The 26,740-nt window shown below is 44.9% G+C and overlaps 1 protein-coding gene across 2 annotated transcripts in view; it reads right to left on the bottom strand.

Annotated features, from left to right (window-relative positions):
• Positions 1-26,740, bottom strand: part of dgkza (diacylglycerol kinase, zeta a) — a 328,455-nt gene that overhangs the window by 193,820 nt on the left and 107,895 nt on the right. For both annotated transcript variants that reach the window (XM_041196989.1, XM_041196988.1), the window contains exons 14-22: positions 23,089-23,202; positions 22,107-22,247; positions 19,078-19,156; positions 17,979-18,034; positions 16,998-17,060; positions 13,845-13,918; positions 6,180-6,291; positions 5,435-5,634; positions 1,174-1,274 (exon numbers count right to left, since the gene is read on the bottom strand). In XM_041196989.1, the coding sequence (XP_041052923.1) occupies positions 1,174-1,274; positions 5,435-5,634; positions 6,180-6,291; positions 13,845-13,918; positions 16,998-17,060; positions 17,979-18,034; positions 19,078-19,156; positions 22,107-22,247; positions 23,089-23,202 (940 nt within the window). The remainder of the gene's footprint in view (positions 1-1,173; positions 1,275-5,434; positions 5,635-6,179; positions 6,292-13,844; positions 13,919-16,997; positions 17,061-17,978; positions 18,035-19,077; positions 19,157-22,106; positions 22,248-23,088; positions 23,203-26,740) is intronic.

Genomic DNA, 26,740 nt, shown 5'->3' on the forward strand with positions numbered 1-26,740 from the left:
AGACTTGGCTTCAAACACAAATGCACACTCTTATGTTTTGATTGGTGAAACATGGCATGAAGTTGTGCACATTTTCTGATTGTATCTTATGCTTTTGAGTGTTTCCAAGCTCACTGAGCTGTTTATCATGGCCTATGTCACCCTTATAAACAACACCCACTGCACTACAGTGCCCTGTGAAACACAGCACACTTTAGCTTGTCGCCAGCACTCTTGCCTTTACAGTGAGTGATTTGCACTGATCACCACTTTCAGAAAAGGGTTAAAAAGGCTTCCCAACCTTCGTGGAACAATGATCCCTTCTTTATATTGTGAAAGGGCAACAAGACAAAGGTGAACGATGCCACCCACAATGCGTTTCAAAGGTGAAGTGGTGATATCGATACAAAATTCAATACCGAACCACTATTAGAGGTGGTAAATTATTCTGATAATCACCCAATTGCGATACAGTAACATCCTACAACCGAATTCTGCGTGGCACTGAAGGAGTGCTGCACTGTCAGAGGTGCTATGTGTCGGATGAGATGTCAAACTAAGGCTCTGCCTGCCCTCTCAGGAAGACCCAAAATAGCCCATGGGAGCATTTGAAGGATAGCAGGGCTCTCTTCAGAGCTTGGAAACACTCACAAGCGTTAGATACTATCAGAAAATGTGCACAACTTCTTGCCATGTTTCACCAATCAAAACATAAGAGTGTGCATTTGTGTTTGAAGCCAAGTCTAAGACAATTTTTTCAAAGTCATTCCCCATTTTGTCACAGAGCAAAATAATGGCTCATACAGAATTTTTTTGTGCCATATCAGATGTTCTTTACCCATCTTAGACACCCTTCAGTTATTTTCTCCTCTGATGGAGTGCAGCTGGAATACTAGGGAAGGGAGAATATGTTAGAAAATAAATAATAAGAAATGTAATTTTTAGATTTATCACTCAGCCATCATCATCACCAACAAAAACTAAATTATCCGGTCATTACATCATGCTGTTTGTGGGATCTTGCTGTGCTGAAATTGGCTGCCCGTACTTTACAACAGTTGATTACACTTCAAGAGCACTTCATTGGCTGTGAAGCCTTTTGAGGCATGAAAGGTGCTATATAAATGCAAGGTCTTTTTGACTTTTAAAGTCACGGAGGTCAGTGTCACTGGTCCATTGGTTCTGGCTACTTACAGGCTTCTTTTAGTTTCTCCTTGTCATAATGCAAAGCTTCGTAGTCATGCATGCTGATCCGATTCACACGTATCTTCAGGCTTTCAGGTATCGTCTGCTGACTGAAGCAGATAATAAATCATTTTAATAGAACAAGCTGAAAGCTTTCATGCTGAGAATCAAATTCTAACCATGCAGTGACACTGAAAACAATGGACTACAGCTTCACCCTCCTGTCTGTTCATTAACATTTTCCTTTCAGAAAAGATGCTCAGGAAGGTACTGTGATGTTCTCTCACTATTTTAGTGAGCCTGTCAATCAGGCCCTGTTCCATCTTAAACCCCAGGAGAATGATAGAAGTAGTCCCACACTACAACCATGAGATTAGAACAAGATCATAATTCATAGAGCCTGATAGAAGGTCTCCTTGCTCGGGTTTCTTTGCATGCATCACGCCTCTAAGCCAGAAGGCTGTGGTGTTCAAATCCTACTCCAATGATTTGAGTACAAAGCTCAAGTCTGACACTCCATTGCAGTAAAAGGGAGGGTGGGCGCAAATAGCACTATTTTGTAGAAGAGTAGGGGAGCTCTCCCCAGTATCCTGGCCAATATTTGCTGTGCACAGTTAAGTTTTCTACATTTGCGATTCACAGCCAATGAAGACTGTAACCAATATAAGAAACACAGCAGCCTAGTCTTTCCTTTCTTCCCTTTTTTTTCTGTATGTAAAGTTCCTGGCAGTGATCTGATGTCCTGTCTGTTTACACAGTTAGTGTTTTGCTGCATCATCTCTATGGCTAATCTTCATAAGCTGCACATTGCCAAGGTTCACAATAACCCCTTGCCACAATGAGTTCTATCAGCTGCCTAAAGGCAATAGCCAGCCGATTGTCCCATCAGGTAGCGAGGGAGGGAAATGGAGATGGTGGAGTCCATTTTCACCTTGCTGCCTGGCGCAAAGCTGTTGTGTCATGGGTTGTTATGGAAACCTCCCACTTTACTTTTCCATTAAAATCAATAAAATGGATCATAGGAACAGGAGACCATTCAGCTCCTCAATCCTATTTGGCTATTCAATTAGATAATGATTGATCTGTACCCTAACAACATTTACCTGCCTTATCATGTAAGTTTTCATTGACCCAACATCCACATCCTTTTGGGGCAGAGAATTCCAATTTCCACCACCACTTATGTGAAAAGGTGCTGCCTGTACTCACTCCTTAATGGCTAAGCTCGAACTTTAAGACTGTGTCCCCATGTTCAGCCTTCTCCCAGAGGTAATACTTTCTCTCTATGGACCTTATCGAATCCCTTTGGCATGTTAAAACACCTTACTTAGATCCCCTTCAATTCGAGGGAATACAAGCCAAGTGGAAGGGTAGTTTTCACAGGAGCCGGTTTTACACCTGGGTGACATGTTGAGAATCTACTCCAGAGTAACTCTGGGGCCTGCTACTACCCCAGTCAATGGCATGTTCCTTGCAGCATCAGAGGACAATAGACCAGGGTGAACACCACATATTCATGGTGACTCTATGCAGGTCTTTCCTCATGTAGAGGCCTGACAGATTCACAATTTGCAGGTTTTCTGTTAAGCAGCTGCTTCTGTATGTATTTCCAACAGCTCTTTCCTCAATTGCAATTATTAATCACAGTGCAAAATTCATTTGCCAAAGTCACTCACCGTTAGTCATCTTCACCGCAAAGCACTGAAGGATATATAAGCTGTCTGAGTACATCTTCAAAAGTTGCCTGACTGTGACATCTGTCATCTGAAGAAACTGATGCATTACACATTTGCATTCTTTTAAGGCAGTGTCTCTGGAAGGCAGTCAGCAATCTGAAATGTTAACTCTGTTTCTCTTTTCACAGATGCTGTCAGGCCTGCTGTGTATTTCCACCATTTCCTGTGGTTATTTCAGATGTGCAGCATCCTCCTATAAATGTAACACTCACTCCCTAGAACACTTTTGCCTTCATGTTATTTCCAACTAGCATGTCTGTCACCCCTACTTGTCAGCAGCTGTCAGTCATACCTAGAAATTGGGGAGACGGTGGCATAGCGGTAATGTCACTGGGCTGGTAATTTGGAGGCCCAGCCTAATGCTCTTGAGACATGGGTTCAAATCCCACCATAGCAGTTGGTGGAATTCAAATTCAACTAATAAAATCTGGAATTGAAAGCTAGTCTCAGTAATGGTGACCATGAAACGATCATCAATTGTAAAAACCCATCTGGTTCACTAATGCCCTTTAGGGAAGGAAATATGCTGTTCTTACCCAGTCTGACCTACATGACTCCAGACCCACAGTAATGTGGTTGACTCTTAACTGCCCTCTGAAATGGCCTAGCAAACCATTCAGTTCAAGGTCAGTTAGGGAAGGGCAACAAATGCTGGCCTAGCTAGTGACTTTCACATCCTATGAAAAAGTAAAAAAAACTACCTACACATCACACTTAGGCCTCATTGGCTTCTCTCAGCTCTTTTCCCATCCACAGCAGCATCACCATGAACGCTGAGAAAGGGACAAAAAATCCATACCTCTTACCTATTACTGTCTCTCATCTTGTCCCTTTCCCAGCCCCACCGCCACCTCTTTTGTTTCATCCTTTCTCCTCTCAGCACATCAGGATTTACAGGTGGGGTAGCTAAGGGTTTGATTTAATCATCTGCTTTGTACAGAATGAAGCATGAAGTTCACTATTACTGTATTGTAACTAGTGCCTACCTCTGTATTTCACAGCTTGTGCACTTTCCAGAACAATCGCAGGATGTAATCCTGAAAATACTATTAATATTCACCCAATACTGTGCAATAAAATCACTGGGATTCATTTTGACTGCACAATAGTATAATAGCTGATAGTCAAATCAATGTTCAGATTTACATCTCCCAATGCAGTCAATAGAAAAACAAAGCTCCAGGGATGTAAAATGGACTGTCTACTTGCTACTGCATGTTTTACATAATCGGGCAAAGTCAAGGCCAGCCCCCAGTTTGATTTATTCCTTTGCCGTAAATCAGTCGTCCTGATAATAATAGCATGTTTCTTGGGATAAGCGATGTAAACTCAGTGAGGAAGGTTACTGCAGATCTATCTGACACATCTTAAACACATTTCATCGTGCGCTGAATTAACATCAGGAACTTTCTAATACCGCAACCCTTTCATTGGGACTAAGCTGCAAGATTTGAGTTACAATCACCCATGACTCCCCTGGTGCTTAAACCTTATACAAGTGGATGACTACATAGAGAACAAATTTTATCAGGAGTAATTACTCATAAATGGAATCATATCTTCCTTTCCCTTTCAGTTTACCTGCCTTAAAAAATATACTCAGATTTTAGCTGTGACAGTGAGATCACCAGGGAGCTAACTGGCTGGGAGGAGTAGCTGGTCTGGAAGGCTGTAATGTCATTAAGGATCAAGAAATCTGATTAAAATTGCAATGCTCAATTGAGCTTGGGGTCTGAAATTTGCGTGTTAATTCCAAACCCTCAAACTCTTTGGCACCATTATGCTGCGATCCACCCTCACAACAATAATTTGTATTTAGGTAATGTCTTTAATGTAATGAAATGTCCTAAGGCACTTCATAGGAGCAGTTCAGAACAAAGTATGAAAACAGATCACGTAAGGCGATATTAGGTCAGATGACCAAATGTCTAGTGAAAGAGGCTGGTTTTAACTAGGAGGAAAGCTGTAGGGAGGAAATTCCTCCAGAGCTTGGGCCCGAGACTACTGAAGGCAGGGTCACCAATGGTGGAGCAATTAAAATTGGAAATGCACAAAACAGAACTGATGCAGTACTCGTTCATTCCCTTTTCTTCAAACTTGAATCACGAGAAGGCATTTTGCATCAAAACTCACGGCAAGTGAGATAAACGGGGTGAATGGACTGTGGCAGACGTTGGACGTGATGTCAGCAGGGATGAGCTTCTCACCAAATGGCTGCTCCCACAATGCCTCACACAGAACTTTTTTCCTAGTGACAGAAAAAGGCCCTTAGATCTGACAAGCCTGACCCTTCACCATGGAATAACCTTTCCTTTGCATTCTAATACTCAATTCCTTCTGCTAGCAATGTTCATCTAACTGACTTTGAAAGTGGCATTCACAAGAACAAGAGTGGTCCAGGGAGTGAGGAAATTAGGAGAATGGCCATGCCCTTTCAGAAAATAATATCACATGACTATTCCAGTCAATCCCATTTCCCTTTAGGTTTAATGGAAGCTCCTAAATGGTCATGATGGGTTTGCAATGATACTCACTCATTGAGCAGTGGAATGGATGTTCTCCTCTTGGTCTTCTGGACCATGTTTGCCTGATTTCGCAATGAAATGCGAATGACAGAGGGTGCGAGCTTACATGGTTCTCCGTCCACCTGCATCGGAATCGACTTGTATGTTGTTAGTGTCACTTCGCGGCATTGGTTGAGCCGTTCCCCATGTCCACCAACTTGCAGAGCAGCCTTGGTTACAATACAGATTGAGAGAAAGTCAATTCAACAAAGAGACAAGTGTTGACGAGAAGGAAGAGTTAAAGGAACACCATCAGCACTAGGGTACTTTTTCTTAACAGTGGTCACTTTAAGGACCTCTGGTGGAGGTTGCCGGAGCAGCATCCAGCGTGAAACATAGAAGTGACCCTGAAATTAAAAATTAATTTACTGTCCAGGGAAAGTAAGGTCATTCAAAAATCTGAGCAGGAAATAGGAATCATACCAATTGAGGAAATAAGACAATGTCTGAAAAATCTTTCATTGGATATCAAGTTCTGAATAATATCTGAACACAGCACATAGTTACACCCACACTTAGATCAGCCAAGATCTAAACAAGTGGCGAAGCAGATCCGAGAGACTGAATAGCCAATTCCTACTTGTGTGTACTCTTCTGAGCAACTTGGGAGGGTCCCAGGCTGTGCTGTTCTTCATGTTACTAATTGAGCAGTAACTATAAGCATGGAGGGGTAAGCATTCCACCACAAACACAGGCCAAGGAAATGGAGACATACCAATGATGCCATGGTGAAGCCAATCACTTCAATGCAGCCATCGTCATGACGTTGTGGCTCAAAATCATGATGCTCTCCCGGATTCCCCCATGGCACGGTGCCCGCACAGTACCTGCAAGTACAATACAAAAAAAAACATGGTTGTGGAATATTAAAAACACACTTTTTAAAGCAATCATCATATGTGTCAATAGGTCAGAGTTCAGCAGCAGCTGTCTTTGCTTTCTCCACCCACCGGGACGGTGTGAAGATTGTCCAGAGTTCAAACCCTGCACCTTCTGACTTTAGAGGGGGAATGTTACTATAGAGCCAAAGGCTCGCTCTTGATTCTGAAGTAGAGTGAAGTCACTTGCCACTTCCCAGCCAGTCAGCAGTCTAGTTAAGGCTGACCTATAATCAACTATGGAGCAGATTTCCCCCTTCTCGTCTCCCCTTCTCTCCAACCCCTCAAGCCCCCACACTATTCCCTGCTTCAGAGAGGGCAATGGTTCTCAAACATTTTCATCTGCTGATCACTATGGACCACCCACCAGACCTCCCAAGCTGCTTTTGATTGCCACCATAAAAACAACTAACCAGAATTAAAGGGAAGAATGGCACAGCTTTTGATGAGACAACAGTGAGGTGATGTCTGGTTCAAAGTTGGAGAGCCTCAGTCTCATGTTGGGCTCCACATTCAACTGGTTCCTCCTCTTTGGTTTTCAGTCCCAGAACTGTTAAAAATCAAATCTCGCAGCTGTATGCTATAACAGGAACATAAATCCTGTTTATAAAATTACACTGTTGTTGCTCATACTTATGGTGACATGCGAATGATGGGGATGAGGGCTCTGGCCTAGCCTCTTGTGTGGTTTTGGCCGTGGTATTGCACACCATTGACTTGCATTTTGGAACAGCACATGGACCATCTGGAGGACCCTCGGGGACCACGGAGAACCACTGCTGTAAGGATCAGTACTGTCGTAATCATTTAAAAATTTAACTCCATAAGAGGTAACATTAATGATTCAGGACAACTTCAAACGTTTGCTGACGGAGGTTGGCACTGCAAAGTGCAGTTCTAGCTTTCCCTGATGACCTAAAAGTCCAACTTTTCACAGGCCAGATATTTAAATCAGCATTTAATTTTAATGGCAAGAAGAAACACACCTCCTTTAAAAATCAATTTATTCTGCCACCATCATCTCCACATCTCCTTCCTGGGCGGAGAGGACAGAGCCGCTGATAGATGAGTTGCTCAAGGCTGTGAGAGAGCCACCCAGTATGCTCATCTTCCATTGGGTTGCCACCTCAAGTGCCTTATGTGCAAGACCTAAAATGTAAGAAGTCTCTCTTTCTCCACAAGAACATCCTCCTTTAATAAATCATTACAAATTTAAGATATTACTTTTTTATTGCCCATTTACTATCAGGTTTTTGTTTAACCTTAATTTTTATGCTACCAGGCCTATGTAAAATGTAAATTGAGATTTCCCGGTGTCCATTCGTGTGAATATTTTTCTGCTGCTCCAGGCCCAAATCCACAAATCTATTTTCCCCTTTTGCTTGTATTTCTTTTCTCTTTACCCGCACCACCTCCCCGTCCCAACACCTTTTATCATCTTGCCTTCTTTCACTTCTCCACTCTCAGATACTCTGCTCTTCCAATTCCCTATCCCAACTCTCGACCTTCCTGCTCTCTTGCCGCCATCCCAGGCTCGACTCCCTCTTAGATAAGCCTACAGCTTCCCTCTGCCTCTCTCAGCATCTTCCGACTGGCTCATCGAGGCACTCAGCACTGGCTCATTAAGAGCAACACTTCCAACTGCCCCATCCCATTCGCTTGTCAACCTTCCCACCCAAGTGCACCAGCTGGGGGTTAAACTTGCCAATCTTCCTGCCCAACTCACCTGTTCCACTTCTGACCCTCAGGTTTCACCAGCCCTCTATGCATTCCTGTCCAGAGTGTCTTCACTTGTGAATAAGGCCTTTGCCATCCACGAACTTGTAGTGGATGATTGCATTGACACCATGGCCTTAATGGAAACCTGGCCAAGGGGTGCTGAAATCTTTCCCCTCAATGAAGCCTCCCACGTAGCTACATCTTTCCCCACTTGCCCGATCAAGGGGGTCGCAGTGATGATGTGGTGCTTATTACCAATCATACCTTGGCCAGATTCCCCCTACTCCTCTGCACTTTCTCCTCCTTTGAACATCTTAAGTTGTTCCACTCCTCGCACCTCTCATTCAAAATCATTGTTCTCTGGTGTCCTCCCAAGTACTATAAACATTTTCTCACTGAGATATCTTCATTGCTTTCTTCCCTCAGCCTCTTCCTCTCATCCTTGGTGATTTCAACCTCTATCTCTATTCATCAGCTTCTTTCCTCTAGGTTCACTGTCCTCTTATCCTCCTGAAGTCTCTCCTTCCATGTGAACTCCCTAAACCATATTCACTGCCATCCCCTTTGACCTTGCCTTCTCACACGGCCTTGCAAGTCCCATTTTATCAATCACAGATAAGGCCATTGCTGATCACTTCCTTGTATAACTCACCACCCACACCCCTTCCTTGCCTCAACCCCTTTCTCCTTCTACATCATTCCTGGAAAAGAACTACCCACCCATCCTCACTCGCTTACAACTGCACTTTCACAATCCCAACTAAAAAACCTTTGACCCTCCATACTCCACAGCATTCCTACGGCTAGTGATTTACTCAACCCCACCCTCACCTCCACCTTCTATTTTATAGTTCTCAATAAAACCATTACTCTCTCTCACCCTGGCATGACTGTTATCTTCACTCTTAAGCCCAAGAAACACATACTTGAAAGGATATACTGGATGACTGGTTTAATCATCCACTGCCAGAACTGGCTGGACCATATAAAGACTACCAGGCCCTGTTCTCATGTGTTAAAACTGCTCACCATTACTAGGATCATCCTGGAATGCAAAAACAACCCTATGCTTCTTTTCTCTACTGCAAAACCGTCTGTTTAAGCCCCTCTCCCTTTTCCTCCAACCTCACCTCCAAAAGTGGAGTGTTCTTGGATTAATTTATCACTAAGATCAAGACTGTCCAATTGCCCATCCTGCCCATTCCTTCGATCCCATTCTCACTGAGTTGCTGATCACCGAACTTCTCCTTCTGATCCCCATGTTATCCAGGGGCTGTCTCTCTCTCCTTTATATTTGCTGTTATCACCCCTCTCCTCAAAACACCAACCCACAGCCCCACAGTCCTTGCAAATTGCTCTCCCATCTGAATCTCCCTTTCCTCGGTAAAGTCTTTGGATGTGTTGTCATCTCCCAAAACCATTCTCATCTTGTCCGGAATTCCATGTTGGAAACCCTCCAATCAGGTTTCCCTCCCTGCCATATCCTATGTGACTGCGACAAAAGTAAATTATCCCCCCGCCCCATCCTCCTCGACTTGTCTACAGCCTTTGACACAGTTACCACACTCTCCTCCTCAAACACCTCTCCACTGGACTCCATTTTTATCTAATTGTAGCCAGAGAATCACTCGCAATGGCTATCCTTCCTCCTCCTGCGCCTGTACCTCTGGTGTTCCCCAAGAATCTATCCCAGGCCCTCCCCTATTTCTCATCCACGTTGCCTCTTGATGACATAATCTGAAAACACATTAGTTTTCACATGCACAATGATGACATTCAGCTGTACCTCACAGCCATCTCTCTTGACTCCTCCACTGTCGCTAAGTTATCAGGCTGCTTATCTGACATCCAGTACTGGCTGAGAAGAAATTTCTTCCAATTAGACATTGGGAAGACAAAAGCCAGTGACTTTTGGTCCCCATTCCAAACGCTGTTTTCTAGCTGCTGACTCCATTCCTCTTCCTGGCAACAGTCCATGACTAAACCAGTCTGTTTACAATCTTGGTGACATATATTGGCCCAAGATGAACTTCCGACCTCATATTCATGCCATCACTAAGACCACCTATTTCCTATTCTGTAACATCACCCAACTTCACCCCGTCTCAGCCCATCTGCTGCTGAAACCCTCATCCAAGCCTATGTTACCTCTAGACTTGGCTATTCCAACACACTTTTCCCTGGTCTCCCATATTCTACCCTCCATAAACAAAGTCATTCAGAACTCTGCTGTCAGTGTCATAATCACACCAGTTCCTGTTCCATATCACCCCTGTGCTCATTGACCTACATTGGCATCTGGCCAAGCAAAGTCTTGATTTTAAAACTCTTATCCTTGTTTACAAATCCTTCCATGGCCCCACTCCTCCCCATCTCTGTAATATCCTCCAGCCCCATGACGCTCTGAGATATCTGCACTCATTTAATTCTGGCCTCGAGTATCTCTGATTTTAATCACCCCTCCACTGGTGGTTTTGCCTTCAGCTCTGGAATTCCATCCCTATGTCTCTCTGCCTCGCTTTACTCCTTTAAGGCATTCCTTAAACCCTACATCTCTGACCAAGCTATTGGTCATCTGACCTAATATCTCCCTGTGTGTTTCAATGTCATACTTTGTATTATAATATTCTTGAGAAGCACCTCGGGACATTTGATTAAGCTAAGTATAGGTTGCTGTTGATTTAACTTCTCCAACTGCAGCATTGAAAATAATGATCATGTAGAAACTCACTTTGAACTCTTTTCAAAACAACTGAAGCATTTTATGACATGTTGCACTGTTTCAATCCCCTAAACCGCATGTTGGAGCATCAGATATCACAGAATGGGGGAGGGGAGCATGAGCCATGAGAGATGCAGTCTTTCGGATGAGACATTAAATCTCTGGGGGAGACGTAAAAGATCCCCATAGCCGTATTTTAAAGAAGAATAGGGGTGGGGGGAGGGGGTTTCTCCGTGATGTCCCAGACGGTGTTTTACTCGTCTCTCTCCTTGGTAGATGGGAAAGGGAAGAATGGAGGGGAAGGGGCAAAAAAAACCATAAATCCCATTTGTGGATCAACAAAGGAACACCAGCGACTATCGTTGGCTGGACTGTCCATGTTTAACTGAACCAGAAAGTTGTCGGGGCCACACACCTATGGAGATAATGACAGACAACTGCAATCTGAATGAACAAACAATCGCTTCTTTCTGGTTAAATGTAAGTGATCTCTGAGTTAAAAAAAATCTTTCCAGACATTTTTCTTTCTTCCCTCTGGATGCAGAACAGATGGATAAGTTGAGCAAATGAGTATAACTGCACATGGATGATGCACACATGGAACAGGAGCAGCATCATGATTGGCTGAAACAGCCACTGCTCAAGCGGGCTAATCCACTTCAGTGGTGCCAAGGTATGCAACTTGCTCTGGCAAACCTCAGTGGGACTTACATAGCCAGCAAACTCAACTGGTAACAGCTCAATAAAGCAGAGCACTGCCCATTGACCACCCCACCCAGGTCAGCAAAAACCCGCTCGCCCTTAACTGTTATAGCTCCCATCTTCTGCTTCACCCCCAATTGTAGAGTTAAATCGAAAGAGACAACAGGGCCCACACAACCCTCACACCAGACACTCCGCTTGTCCTTTCTTTTAACCTACATTTCCCCAGGTATCCCAATCTACACTCGCCCCATTCCCAGAATTATATCTCATTTTGTAGACCAAGAGAAAGGAGGAGGAGCCTGCTCCTAGGCCACTGCTGTTCTGTAACTACCCACTGAAAGGTACGGCAGAGCAGCTGAGAGTAACCCGACTGTTGCTAACCTCTGCCACCTGGTAAAAAGCCTCTCTCTCTTCCCATTTTCCCATTGATAATGAACCACATGACACTTCATGCTGAAGGTCTGAGACACTGAGCACCAGACAATTCAGTGTGTGATTCGCAAAGCAGGGAGTTCCCAACACCATGTTACCACAGGTTGGTATCTGGTACCAGAGGCTTCACTACAGGGTGGGTAAAAAGTCAGAGAGACAACCAGCCTGGTCTACTGTCCTCTGCCTCCTAGTGGTTAGTTAATGAACTGAACTAATCAAGTTTCTCGCCAGTCCACTCAGCTGGAGAGCTGTCTGGTACAGTGAGAGATTAAAAACTGCTATTTTAATAATAAATGAGGCTGTTCTGTGTGGCGGTCAGGTGGCACACCACAGAGAACAGGAACCAGAAAAACAAAAGGTCTGCTACAAGAAAACACTACAATTTTTCCAAAATGTCAAGTACTAAATCCTTAGTCATTTGAGGCTGAAAATAAAAACATCTGATTTTCAGCGACAACATTCACTCTCGGCTCAAAGGCAGATTTCATGGCCTGTTCCTCAATCACTGCCAAGTGACATCAAACTACCTACAAGTGCACTCACTCGCCTGCTGGTGTCAGCTTGACCCCAATCTGGTCATAGTTTTTTTTTTTCTTTCACGGGATGTGGGCTTCGTTGGCTAGGACAGCATTTATTTCCCATCCCTAATTGCCCTTGAGAAGGTGGTAGAGAATTGCCTTCTTGAATGGCTGCAGTCCATGTGGTGTAGGTACACCCACAGTGCTGTCAGGGAGTTCCAGGATTTTGACCCAGTGACAATGAAGGAACGGTGATATATTTCCAAATCAGGATGGTGAGTGACTTGGAGGGGAACTTCCAGGCGGTGGTGTTCCCATCTATCTGCTGCCCTTGTCCTTCTAGGTGGCAGAGATCAAGGGTTTGGAAGGTGCTATCGAAGAAGCCCTGGTGAGTTGCTGTAGTGCATTTTATATCTTGCACTGCTGCTACTGTTCGTCAGTGGTGGAGGGAGTGAATGTTTTAGGTAGTGGATGGAGTGCAAGTCAAGCAGGCTGCTTTACCCTGGATGGTGTCAAGCTTCTTGAGCACTGTTAGAGCTGCACTCATCCAGGCAAGAGGAGAGAGTACCTGACTTGTGCCTTGTAGATGGTGGACAGGCTTTGGGGAGTCAGGATGCAAGTGACTCACCTCAGAATTCCCAGTCTCTGACCTGCTCTTGTAGCCACAGTATTTATATGGCTCGTCCAGTTCAGTTTCTGGTCAATGGTAACACCCAGGATGTTGATGGTAAGAGATTCAGTGATGGTAATGCCATTGAATATCAAGGGGCGATGGTTGGATTCTCTCTTGTTGGAGATGGTCATTATTTGGCATTTGTATGACATGAATGTTACTAGTCACTCATCAGCCCAAGCTGGATATTGTCCAGGTCTTGCTGCATTTGGACATGGACTGCTTCAGTATCTGAGGAGTTGCAAATGGTACTGAATGTTGTCCAATCATCAGCGAATATCTGACCTTATGATGGAAGGAAGGTCATTTATAAAGCAGCTGAAGATGATTGGGCCTAGGTCAAGACCCTGAGGAACTCCTGCAGTGATATCCTGGAGCTGAGATGACTGACCCCCAACAACCACAACCATCTTCCTTTGTGCTAGGTATGACTCCAGGGCGAGATGTTGCTTCATGAAATCCCAGCTGGTGTGAAAGCTGTTCATCACTCGAGGCCATTGTGTAAACCAGGCCCTTCCGCTGGCAGAGTGTCTCTGCAGGTCCACATGAACTATTGCGCACCTCAAATCTCAGATACGGACCCAGTGCCCAGGGCATGAGGGAAAAGAGATGGATTTAATAAACTGAGGACAAAATATCCAGGTTTCATCAGCTGATATACTCACTAGCAATATCTTTGCATCCTACACACTAGGCAGCTTAGCCACTGGAGGTTTGGTATTGAGAACCTTACCTTGGGATGTTCAGGAATACAATGCACTGTAGCTTTAGGTCCTGAATCTTCGAGGTCAGGTCTGTCCCATCACACTGTTAACAAGGAAGAGGAGAAAGGTCATGTCAGTGAATCAGCCAAAAGGACGGCAACATTTTGTGTGTGTCATGCTCCTGACTGGCTCACCATTCAGCCCTTATCTGCTGAAGTCTAAAATGCCTAGTTATAGTGGCTTACAACACTTCTTCCCCTTGCACACCCACCCATCCCATCCTAATCCCTGGTCACAATGTGGCTATTAACCTCTTATTATCCATTGTTTATACTGGGATTGTACTGAAAACATTAATTTAAATACATATTTATAATCTACTAAACCGGTTTTACTATATTTTCCTGTGTTCCCTTAAGAAAAGCGCCTTCAACTCAGAGAAGCCCCTATCAGTCCACACAAGAGATCGCTAACAAAAACTCTGTGATGGAATTGAAGGAAACCTGTTGGCTTGGATAGCCAATTGATTAGGAGGTAGGAGCCAGACAGCAGTGATAAATACATTTGAACTCCAATTAGCAGAATGCAACTCCTCCTTTGAGCATCTCACCTTGTTTTACTTCTCTCAGCACTCAGTCTCATTCGTTTACAATGTTGCAAACGGTTCTCTCTTCAGGTGTTGTCCCTCTCTCATTCTAATCTGTCATTATCACCCCCTCTCCTAACAAACAGCCCTTGACTCCATCATCCGCACAAATTACCTTCCCATCTCCAGCCTCCCTTTCCTCTTCAATGTCCTTGAACGTGTTGTCACCTCTCAAATCCATGCCCAAATCCCTCCAATCTGGTTTGCGCCCCTAACACAATGCCTCTTATCAAAGTTACAAATGGCTGTCAATGTAACTGTGACAATGGTAAATTATCCTCCTTTGTCCTTCCTGAACTTTCTGCAGCCTTTGACACAGTTGACCACACAATCCTCCTCTAACGTCCTCCACTGTTGACCAGCTGGGTGGGACTACTCTTGCTGGTTCCATTCTTATCTCATTGTAGCCAAAGAACCATTTACAATGGCTTCTCTTCCTGCTTCTGCACTGTTACCGCTGGTGTTGCCCAAGGATTTATCCTAGGCCCTCTCCTTCTTCACATTTACATGCTGCCTCTCAGACATCATTTTCCACATGTACACTGACGATATCTCGCTGTAACTTGTCACAACATTCCCTCTCACCTTCACAGCTGCACAGCCACACAGCAGTTTGGAACCTACCATGCAGGCAACAAACAGGTCGCCTGCAACCTGTGTGTGTATTTGGCTGCATAGCAATCCTAGAGGGACTGCAGAGTGCAACAAATAGGCCATGCATAACAAAGAGAAATAAAACAACACTTCGATTTTAAAATCTCATCCTTGTTTTCAAATCCCTTCATGGTCTCGCTCCTCTAAATTTCTGTGATCTCCTCCAGCCTCACAACTCTCCTAGATTTCTGTACTTCACTAATTGTGGCCTCTTGAGCATTCCCGGTTTTTATTTGCCCCACCATTGGTGGCTGTGCCTTCGGTTGCCTCGGCCCTAAACAGTGGAATACCCTCCCTAGGCCCTAAGAATTGGATTACCCTCCCTAGGCCCTAAGCACTGGAATATCCTCCCCAGGCCCTAAGCACTGGAATATCCTCCCCAGGCCCTAAGCACTGGAATATCCTCCCCAGGCCCTAAGCACTGGAATATCCTCCCCAGGCCCTAAGCACTGGAATATCCTCCCCAGGCCCTAAGCACTGGAATATCCTCCCCAGGACCTAAGCACTGGAATATCCTCCCCAGGCCCTAAGCACTGGAATATCCTCCCCAGGACCTAAGCACTGGAATATCCTCCCCAGGCCCTAAGCACTGGAATATCCTCCCCAGGACCTAAGCACTGGAATATCCTCCCCAGGCCCTAAGCACTGGAATATCCTCCCCAGGCCCTAAGCACTGGAATATCCTCCCCAGGCCATAAGCACTGGAATATCCTCCCCAGGCCCTAAGCACTGGAATATCCTCCCCAGGCCCTAAGCACTGGAATATCCTCCCCAGGCCCTAAGCACTGGAATATCCTCCCCAGGCCCTAAGCACTAGAATATCCTCCCCAGGCCCTAAGTACTGGAATATCCTCCCCAGGCCCTAAGCACTGGAATATCGTCCCCAGGCCCTAAGCACTGGAATACTGTCCCCAGGCCATAAGCACTGGAATATCCTCTCCAGGCCCTAAACACTGAATACCTTCCCTTGGCTCTAAGCACTGGAATACCATCCCGAAACCTCTCCGCCTCTCTACTTTGCTTTCCTCCTTTGAGACTCTCCTTAAAACCCAATTCTTTTAGCTGCCTTATGTGGCTCAGTGTCACATTTTGCTTTACAATACTCCTGAAAGCATGTAGGGCATTTTATTACATTTTAAAATGCTTTATAAGTACAAGTTGTTGTTGTCTTTGTAGTGCTGTTTCCCCCAAGAATCTACACAGGAGCTTCTGATTCTTGCCATGTTTATAAATGGCTTGGATGAAGAAATAGAGACTCTGCTGATGATACCAGGTTAAAGGGCACAGTAAATAGTGTAGATGCAAGCAGCATGTTGTGAACAGATTTTGATAGATTGAGTGAGTTGGCAAAACTGTGGCAGATGGAGGTAAAAATGGAAAGAGAAGGGGCCCAAGAAAGATAGATCAGAGTATTTCCTAAATGCTAGGAGCTGTGGTTAAGCAGAGATAAAAGGGCCCAAAGCTGAATATATATATATATATATATAAAAAATATAGAGCCTTTCATGACCTCAGAATGTCCCAAAGTGCTTGACAGCCAAAGAAGTGCTTTCAAAGTGTAGTCACTGTTGTATTGTAGGAAACATGGCAGCCAATCAACAAACTCGCACTAACAGCAACGTGATAATGATCTGTTAATCTGTCCTTGGGGTGTTGATTAAGGGATAAATATTGACCAGGACACTGGTCCTTGCAGGTTACTGGGAATGTGGCACAGGTCCTCCTAGATTACTGGGATTGTGAACCAGGTCCTCCCAGGTTATTGGGGTGTAACACAGGTCCTCAAATAATACGGGGGTGTGACACAAGGTGATGTATGATACTGAGGATGTGGCATGTAACTTCAGGAATTATATTTTCCAGATAATGTGTGTGCACTCACCACCACTTTGATGTGCTTGGCTAAATCTTTGGAGCTTCTCATGAGGAAATCTGAAAATGCCGTCTGGAGAATACAAGAGAGGGTGACACAGTTTACACTGGGCGAGCAACACATTAAGAAAATATGGGAGTTAATGTTTCACCCATACAATTGAGAACAAATCCATTGCAGAACTTAATCAAAAAAATAGTACAGCGTCTATATTCACGTCTGCCTTAACCCTGCTTCCCAAGGACCTAATGCCAATACCCCAGACCTGGCATCTTGAGAAACCCTGGGCCCATCTGATTACCGTATAGCACAGCTCAGGACAATATCACACGTACACACTTGACAGGTAGGTCAGCAAATTAATCTTTTATGAAGTATTTGCTACAATGAAATACCACTCATTCCCTTCTCCTCTGAAGGATTTTCAATGCTAATTCCTCCCCCTCTGCTATTCTGCTCAAACTTCCTCCAGGCCAACTTTTGTTTCTATCCTGGTCTCCTTTTGCCTTGCACCATCATCTGTTTTGACATTTAATCACTCCTGTCTGCCACTCAATCACGGACCTTCCCCATTTGTTCCTTTTCTACACACATGCACCCCTTCCCTCACCACTTGCCCTTGCTTCAAAACTGTCAAATCTCTGATATTCTGTTCTAATGAAAGACCGTCAACTTGAAATGTTAGCTCTGTATCTCGCTCCCTCTCTCCAGATGCTGCCTGACTTGCTGAGTGTTTCCAGCAATTTGTTTTCATTTCATATCATCTCCTAAAGCCCATGGTTAGCATAGCTCTTTTCCAGTAGCAAATTAACATTAAAAAAATCACGGAAAAATTTCACCCTCCAATTGAGAATGACCACAAAAAAGTAATGCAGTGAAATGTTTCATTACAAAGGTGGTAAATAGGGCTGAGCTAGGCTTCAGGCATCTTCCAACTATGAAAAACATTCAATAGTCAGAGGCTTACCGTGAATCGCTATTGTTACATACCCCAGCGTAGAACATTTTATTCCTAAACCGACTGTTAAATTTCTCTGGCTTGGCCTCTGGAAGAGGAAATTGAGTATCAGTGACAGCTTACAATTAAACTGAAATACAAATTACTCAGCCTGTCACTCACATTGAGCCCAGCCATCATTTCCCATGTACCATCACGTGTGCTAACAATCCTCAATTCTAGTTAAAAATAAATATTTTGTTTCAAAAGTCAGAACCGATTTAGTATTGAGATTGAGGCTGTCTAAATCTTTTGTTTTGGACAGACAGCTATTCAAACCCTGCATTGTGAGCACTCTTTGGATTTCAGTCCTAAAGATGGTCACAACTTGGATTTATCCAGAATAGGACAATGTAAATGTGGAAAAACTCGGCGTTAAATTGGCAACAAGTTATCTCGTGTATGTGTGCCATCTCAAGCCTCAGGTGTGAGGATTTCACTATTATTGGCACAGAACAGGAGCAAGGCACTGTTCAGCTCTATTTACAGTGATGTTTCTGCAGATGTCTCCAGGTTAAAAGGTCACAATGTTATCAGCACAAAGTTGGAAATGTCTTTCAACAGGGGCACTTGTCCCTTTAAAACTCAAAAGAATGAGCAAAAGCCATGAAAGGACCACACTATTAAAAGCAATCAAGGCCAGCATTTACTATACGAGTTGCTTTGAGAAGGTGGTAGTGGGCCTGCCTTCTTTATGAACCGCTTCAATCTGTCTGCTGAAGGTACTCTGGTGGGAGAGGGGCAAGTGAAAGAGAGGGTGTCAGGGCAAACAGTATAGCAAAATAGGCAATAACTGAGGCTCCAAACAAGTGAATAGAGATCCAATGTGACATGTCACAGTGTGGCCTGTTGCAGGTTCTCACCCAAAGACCTTCCTCGTGCGCAAATCTCAGGCAACAAGCAAAATGGAAGTCGTACCAAAGAGATGGTGGGTCCCTTTTTAACTTGACAACATCCTTTACAATAAAGTTTTTTTATTTGTCCAAAGGAGATCTTCCAAGAGATTGATCAGGGTTTGGAGTGGGGGACTAGTGTAGGGACAAATACATATTCACCACTCGGGATGCAGGAACATTCCCTATTCCGACATACCTCGGGACTCATGGAACTCCAGAGTCACGTGGGCATCAAAGCCAAGGCTGAAGTAGTTGTTGAAGACGTCGAGTGGAAGCTGTGAAGAAAAAAAGGCAAAATGCAGCTTTGTAAAGAAAAACTTGACTGTGAATACTGAGCTTTCCACTGGGTGCTTCAAAGAGTCACAATGCACAATGAAAACAACTTTCAGGTAGTGTCAGAGCCATGATGTCAGCTGGTGTATCAACATACTCCTGCTCCTACGCAAATGCATATGATGGGTCCACAGGAGGGGCCTTTTGTAGCCAGATGTGCACAGTGGATGCAACTGTCTGATAGGAAGGATCACTCTCAGCCAGATGTGTGCATGAGCTACTTCTCTGATGGGTGCAAAAATGGGTGCCTCACACTGAACCCCCAACCCCCCACCCCAACCCCCGGCTGGTGACTCATCCCAGAGTCGAGGATATATCGGCCTTTGTGGGGGTGTAACAAATGTTCACTAGACTGGTTCCTGGGATAAGGGAATTGCTCTACCAGGCAAGATTGAGTAGACTAGGCCAATATTTCCTGGAGTTAAGAAGAATGAAAAGCTGATTTCTTTGAAATATATAAAATTCTTAAGGGGCGTGACAGGGTAGATGCCAAGAGGATATTGCCCCTGGCTGGGGAGTCTAGAACTAGGGGTCACGGTACCTCAATACGGTGTCAACCATTTAGAACTGAAAGAAGAAGAAATGTCTTCACTCAAGGGCTGTGAATCATTGGTATTCTCTATCCCAGCAGGTTTTGGTGCTCAGTCAGAGTATATTTGAGGTATTGCGATAGGTTTTTGAATACTAATGGGATTAAGGGATATTGGGATGGTGTCAGAAGGTGGAGATGAGGTAGAAGATCAGCCATGATCTTACTGAACTATTTATTTCATTCATGGGGTGTGGGCTTTGCTGACTAGACCAGCGTTTATTGCCCATCCCAATTGCCCTTGAGAAGATGGTGATGAGCTGCCTTCTTGAACCGCTGCAGTCCATGTGGTGTAGGTACACCCACAGTGCTGTTAGGGAGGATTTTGACCCAGCGACAGTGAAGGAACGGCGATATATTTCCAACTCAGGATGGTGAGTGGCTTAGAGGGGAACTTTCAGGCGGTGGTGTTCCCATCTATCTGCTGCCCTTGTCCTTCTAGCTGGTAGCTTGTGTGCAGCATAAACATTGACATGGGCCAAAAGGTCTGTTTCTGTGCCATACAGTCTAATGTATTAATTTCCTGCTTATGCATTGATGCCAGCCTCAGCCTACCAACTACCACCACCTAAAGCTTAGCAATAAATGTTTTCAAGGAGCCATCCAGACAGGCTAAACAGCATGGTCAGGTTCTGCATTGCTAAAACAGCCACTGGTCCTTCAATCTGCTTCAAAATAGGCTGCACAGCAAGCTTCCACAAACAGCAATGTGATTAAGACCATATGTTCAGCTATCTCCTGATTGAAACACATTCTCATTGTGCAAATTCATTTTAACACTTTGTAAATAATGGAACTTCATGAATAACGCTGCCTCGATTATTGTCTTAACACAGTTACTGTGTGCAGAACTGCATTGCAACTACATATAATCAGTTTGTTTTTTAAACACACCATATTTTTGCTCACTGCTTCCCTCTCCCAAACCCCTCGCACCCTCCCGCTCACCGCTTCCCTCTCTCACTCACCCCAATCTCTCCCCCTCGGCACTTCCCTCTCCCAAACACCTCGCTCCCTCAAACTTGCTGTTTCCGACACCTGGCCCCTTCACTACCTCACATTCACCCCTTCCCACTCCTGAACGCCTCGCTCCTTCCTGCTCACCGTTTGCCACGCCCAAACCCCTTGTTCCCTCCCACTTGCCCCCTTCCCTCTCCCAACCCCCTCAAACCCTCCTGCTCATTCTCCTGTTCCCCTCAATCCCTTACTCACCACTTCCCTCTCCTGACCCCTTCACTCCCTCCCACTAATGACCCCCTCCCTCCTTCCCGCTCACCACTTCCCTCTTCCAACCCCCTCACTTGCTGCCCCTCATTGTGAGCAAGGGCTCAGAAGAGGGCCAGCGAGGGGATTGGAGGGGTGGCTAGAAGGAGGGTGTGAGGGGTTTGGGAGAGGGATGCGGCAGGAGAGAGTCGGGAGAGGGAACCTGCAAGTGAGAAACAAGTAGAAAGAGCAGCACGGCAGCGGGATTGCTGCAGGACGGGATTGAAGACGACCAGGAGACCCCATTAGATCTGTTACTAAGGTTATTAAAAAGCCAATTAAGATTTTTAACCCTCAATTCTGTATCCCTGGCCTGGGAGAAACTCGCCAGGGTCACCGAAGTGAGTGCACAGCTTCTTCAGTGAAACTGACAAATCAGGAAGGCTTTAATAGGTGAAATGGAAGCGCTCCAGCCATGACCATGGAGAGGCTGCTGTTCAAAGAACTTCTTCTCCCAGACAGTGCTGTCACTGAGTGACAGATGATTGATAACTACTTGGAAGGTACCGCACTTGTGTCCAGCATTTCACTTCTGTGCTGCCAGCCTTCACCATGGCATAGGAACAGCTTATGCAGCTCCACCCTGCATCTCAGCTGAGGGGCAAGAGCAGAAGCAACACCAATACCAAACATCTCCAGCAGCAAAGGAGCAACAGCTGCCTTCTCCTCAGCCACATACCCCTCCACAGGGCAGAGAAAATGTACACCGTGATGCAGCTGAAACGAGGCGAGACCCCCAACACAGGGTCTACAGGTAGATGATCAACATGTCTGAACGCCAGTGCCTCACGAGGCTCAGGCTCTCATGGAGGGTCACCGCTGACATCTATAGCCTCCTGGAACAAGACCTTCTTCCTAGCGGAGCAGGTGGGCATGCACTGCAGTAGTCGACAAGATGCCCTGTCACTGGAAAGCCTGCTGTCCTGTAGAACAAAGGTTCTAAACAGCTGATGACACAAGGGAAAGCACTGTTATACTCCAAGCACCCAATGGCACGCGACGGTAAACTGTTTAACAGGCCGAGGCCCTCATACACTGACCTTTTCAGCTGCGGTTTCATCACGCTCGTCTGGGACAGCGCTCGTGTTTCTCTCCACGTATAGGTTCCACCGGTCCAGCTGCACAATGTTCCCATCTTCCACATGGGATAGGATCTTGGAAACTGGCTCATCTGTGTACCCCTGAATCCAGGACAGAAATGGATCGGGGTAAAAATAAATTAGGTTACCCCCCAACACCTCACCCCACCCCCAGTTCCCAATAAAGTGCTTCTTCCTTCAGAATTGGTCACCTCAAAACTTAATTCAGAAAAATCACCTCAATGCTTGAGGTGATTCTTAACATATCAAAGTTTCTGAGAGTTAATCTTAAATTAGTCTGGACTAAGTTCCTAATTATATCGCTGAAATGCTGGAGTAGCCACTTATTAAGTGGTTCTGTAAATCAGCATCATCACATTGGTGCCACTTCTGTGTCCCACCCAATGTACAATTCACCTGATGTTCTGTTCCAGCAACTTCAATTCAAGGGAATATTAGGAGGAGTTAATGGCTGTGGCTGATTTAATATCAGCCGTTTCAATTACCGCCCAAGATGATTTCCACACCATTGTTCTCCATCACACCAGCCAATAAAATGCACATTTACAACACCATTGGAAAGAAGCAAATATCTTTCCTTCTCTCTTTTTGCAGTCCCACCCCTTCTCATTCTGTGTGTTGAGAGCAGACAGGGCTTAGTGAGACTGTCTGTTGCCCTTTCTATGGTGGTCTTCGCACCCCAGGGTACAGGTGTTAACACATGGTGCACCAATATGAGGCCCTGGTGGACTCCTGTAATCAGATCTGGAGATGGCACAGGATCTCTTAGTGACTGACTTATTGCTTCACCTTTAGCCTAGACTGGCTGCTACTGCAAATGGATTCCAGAGGGCAACCATTTCCAGCAATAATGGATCCCACCATGGACTGCAAAGCAGTAAAATAAAGTCATTCATTCTCCATGCGACTTCAACTCACTTACCCCACCCCAGTTCAGGGTCCTTGCAAGGTCATTTCCTGTTCCCAGAGGAAGTACTGCCACAGGAGGCTGGGGATTCAGTTGCAATTGATCCAAAATGGACAGAATCCATCCCACCTACCGAGAAAAAGAAATGTGAAGTGGCAAAACATTCTTCTAACTGGATATATGAAGAATGTCTGTCACATTTGTAGAGCTACGTTAATTAAATCAGTTGTAAAATCTGTAAACTCCCCATTGAAGGTTAAAGTCACAATCCCCAAATCGAATTAGTCAACATTTGAACCATTCTTTACTTGACATGGAAGCCAAACCTCGACATCACTGAAGATTGAACAACAAAATGGAGCTGATCTTCTACAAGCAGGTTCCCAGCAGGAAGACTCATTCCTGGGAGTTCGTTTTGTATCTTCTGCCCTACTGACTCTGAACATCAGAATGTGACTGCCAGTTAGTCCACAAATAGTACAGGAACAGCACTAACTTAACTATAATATTAAAAAGACACTCTGTGTGCATACAAGTTTTGACCATTAAAACTTTTATGAAGTGATCCAGTTGTTGGTGGAACTTTTTTTTAAAAATGTGTTTTGTAATTAGAAACAGAGGAAGAGGATGAGGTCATTCAGCCCCTCGAGTCCCACCAATCAATTGAATCAAACTGGCCATTTAGTAGCAACATATTTTCTTTTAAATTCGTTCATGAACTGACCAGTATTTATTGCTCATCCCTAGTTGCCCTTGAGATGGTGGTGGTAAGCCACCTTCCTGAACCGCTGCAGTCCATGTGGTGAAAGTACTCCCATTGTGCAGTTAGGGAGGGAGTTCCTGGATTTTAACCCAGTGGCTGTGCAGCAACCGCAATATATTTCCAAGTCAGCATGGTATATGTGACTTGGAGAGGAAATTGCAGGTGGTGGGGTTCCCCATGCGCCTTGACCATGTACAGGTTAGAGGCTATGGGTTTCCAAGATGCTGCCAATGAAACCTTGGTGAATTGTTGCAGTGCATCTTGTAGATGGTGCACCCTGCAGCCACAAGGCCCTGATGGTGGAAGGAGTGAATGTTTAAGTTTTTGGATTGTATACCAATCAAGATGACAATTTTATCCTGGATGAAGTCTTGAGTGAAAGCAAGCATGCAGGTGCAGCAAGCTGTTAAGAAGTCAAATGATATGTTGGCCTTAATTGCCAGAGGATTTGAGTAAAGGAGCAAGGATGTCTTACTGCAGCTGTACAGGGCCTTGGTGAGACCACACCAGGGGTATTGTGTGCAGTTTTGGTCTCCTTATCTAGGAAAGGATATCTGAAACAAAAACAAAAACAAAAATAGCTGGAAAAACTCAGCAGGTCTGACAGCATCTGCGGAAAGGAACACAGTTAACGTTTCGAGTCCGTATGGCTCTTCATCAGAACTAAGAAATATAGAAATGTGTTGGAATATCTAAGAAAGGATATAATTGCCACACAGGCAGTGAAGGTTCACCAGACAGATTCCTGGGATGGCAGGATTGTCGTATGAGGAGAGATTGGGTTGACTAGGCCTGTATTCACTGGAGATTAGTAGAATGAGAGGGGGTCTCGTTGAAACAAAATTCTGACAGGCTTGGACAGACTGGATGCAGGGATGATGTTTCCTTTGGCTGGGGGGGATCTAGAACGAAGGGTCACAGTCTCAGGATATGGGGTAGGCTATTTAGGACTGAGATGAGGAGAAACTTCTTCACTCAGAGGGTGGTGAATCTGTGGAATTCTCTACTACAGAAGGCTTTGGAGGCCAAGTCACTGAATATATTTAAGAAGGGAACAGATAGATTTCTAGAATATAAAGTATGGGGTATGGGGTGAGAGCAGGAGTATAGTGTTGAGGTGGAGGGCCAGCCATGATCATACTGAATGGCGGCACAGACTCAAAGGGCCAAATGACCTACTCCTGCTTCTTTTTTTCTATGTTTTTCTGTGTGGTTTTTTGGACCTATGCTCTTCCAGGAAAGAGTGCATTCCATCAACTCCTGACTTGTTGCTCAGTCTTTGGAGAGTCACAGGGTGAGTTACTCGTTGCAGGATTTCCAGCCTCTGATCTGCTCTTGTAGCCACAGTATTTATATGGCTAGTCTATTTTCTGGTCAATGGTAACCCCCAGGGTATTGATGGTTGTGGATTCAGCAATAGCAATTCCATTGAATGTCAATGGGAGATGGTTAGATTCTCTCTTGTTGGATATGGACATTGCCTGGGACTTGTGTGGTGCAAATGTTACTTGTCACTTATCAGCCCAAGCCTGAATGTTGTTTCAGGTCTTGCTGCATTTGGACATGGATTGCTTCCAGTATCTGAGGAGTTGTGAATGATGCTGAACATTGTGCCATTATCAGCGAACATCCCCACTTCTGACCTTGTGATGGAAGAATGGTTATTGATGAAGCAGCTGAAGATGTATCTATCCCATTTAGCATGGTGGTAATGCCACACAACATGATGGATGGTGCCTTCAGTGTGAAGATGAAATTGTCTCCACAAAGACAATGCAGTGGCCACTCCTACCAATACTGTCATGGACAGATGCATCTATGACAGGTAAATTGGTGAGGGCGAAATTAAGTACGTTTTTACCTTTCGTCATTTCTCTTACCATCTACCGCATACCCTGTATTGCAACCACGCCCTTCAGGACTTGGCCAGCTCAGTCAGTAGTAGTGCGACCGAGACACTCTTGGTGATGGACATTGAAGTCCCCCACCCAGAATACATTCTGTGCCCTTGCCACACACACTGCTTCTTCCAAGAGGTGTTCAACATGGAGGAACACTGATTCATCAGCTGAGGGGGTGGGGATCAGTGGGGTGCTAGGTAGTAATCAGGAGGAAGTTTCCTTGCCCAATTTTGACCCGACTCTGGGCAGCCACAATTCTTTCAATCACATTGATCAGACAGTACGACTGGACTGTCTGCCAGCACTGCAGCCTCGTCAAATCCTTCAACCACTCTCATTCTCTTCAAACGGGATGGGGATTTGGCAAACTCCCTTTAAATGGGATGGAAGCCGACATGGATCTTTTTATATGTGATACAAGCTGGGATCGCCGCTTTAAATAGAATAGAGAATCAACAATCTCTTTAAAAGGGGCCAGAAGTTGGTTCAGTCTCTTTAAATGGGATGGGAGTGTGGAAATGTGCAAGGTAGTTAACACTGAGCAGTGCAAGGCTTAACACAATAACAGTACACTTCAAGAGAACACTCTCGAATCTAACCAGCATCTTCAAACAGCCACAAGGTTGCATAGCCTACTACTGCCCCCTAATGGGCACTGCTTGTTACATCTTGCCACTTCCCCATTCATTTCCAGGATGGTTAATTGATATGGAAATGAATGGGGAAGTGGCGAGTTGTAACAAGCAGTGCCCATTAGGGGGCAGTAGTAGGCTACGCAACCTTGTGGCTGTTTGAAGATGCTGGTTAGATTCGAGAGTGTTCTCTTGAAGTGTACTGTTATTGTGTTAAGCCTTGCACTGCTCAGTGTTAACTACCTTGCACATTTCCACACTCCCATCCCATTTAAAGAGACTGAACCAACTTCTGGCCCCTTTTAAAGAGATTGTTGATTCTCTATTCTATTTAAAGCGGCGATCCCAGCTTGTATCACATATAAAAAGAT

This window comes from Carcharodon carcharias, chromosome 10 (genome assembly GCF_017639515.1).
Source record: "Carcharodon carcharias isolate sCarCar2 chromosome 10, sCarCar2.pri, whole genome shotgun sequence".
Classification (NCBI taxonomy): Eukaryota; Metazoa; Chordata; class Chondrichthyes; order Lamniformes; family Lamnidae; genus Carcharodon; species Carcharodon carcharias.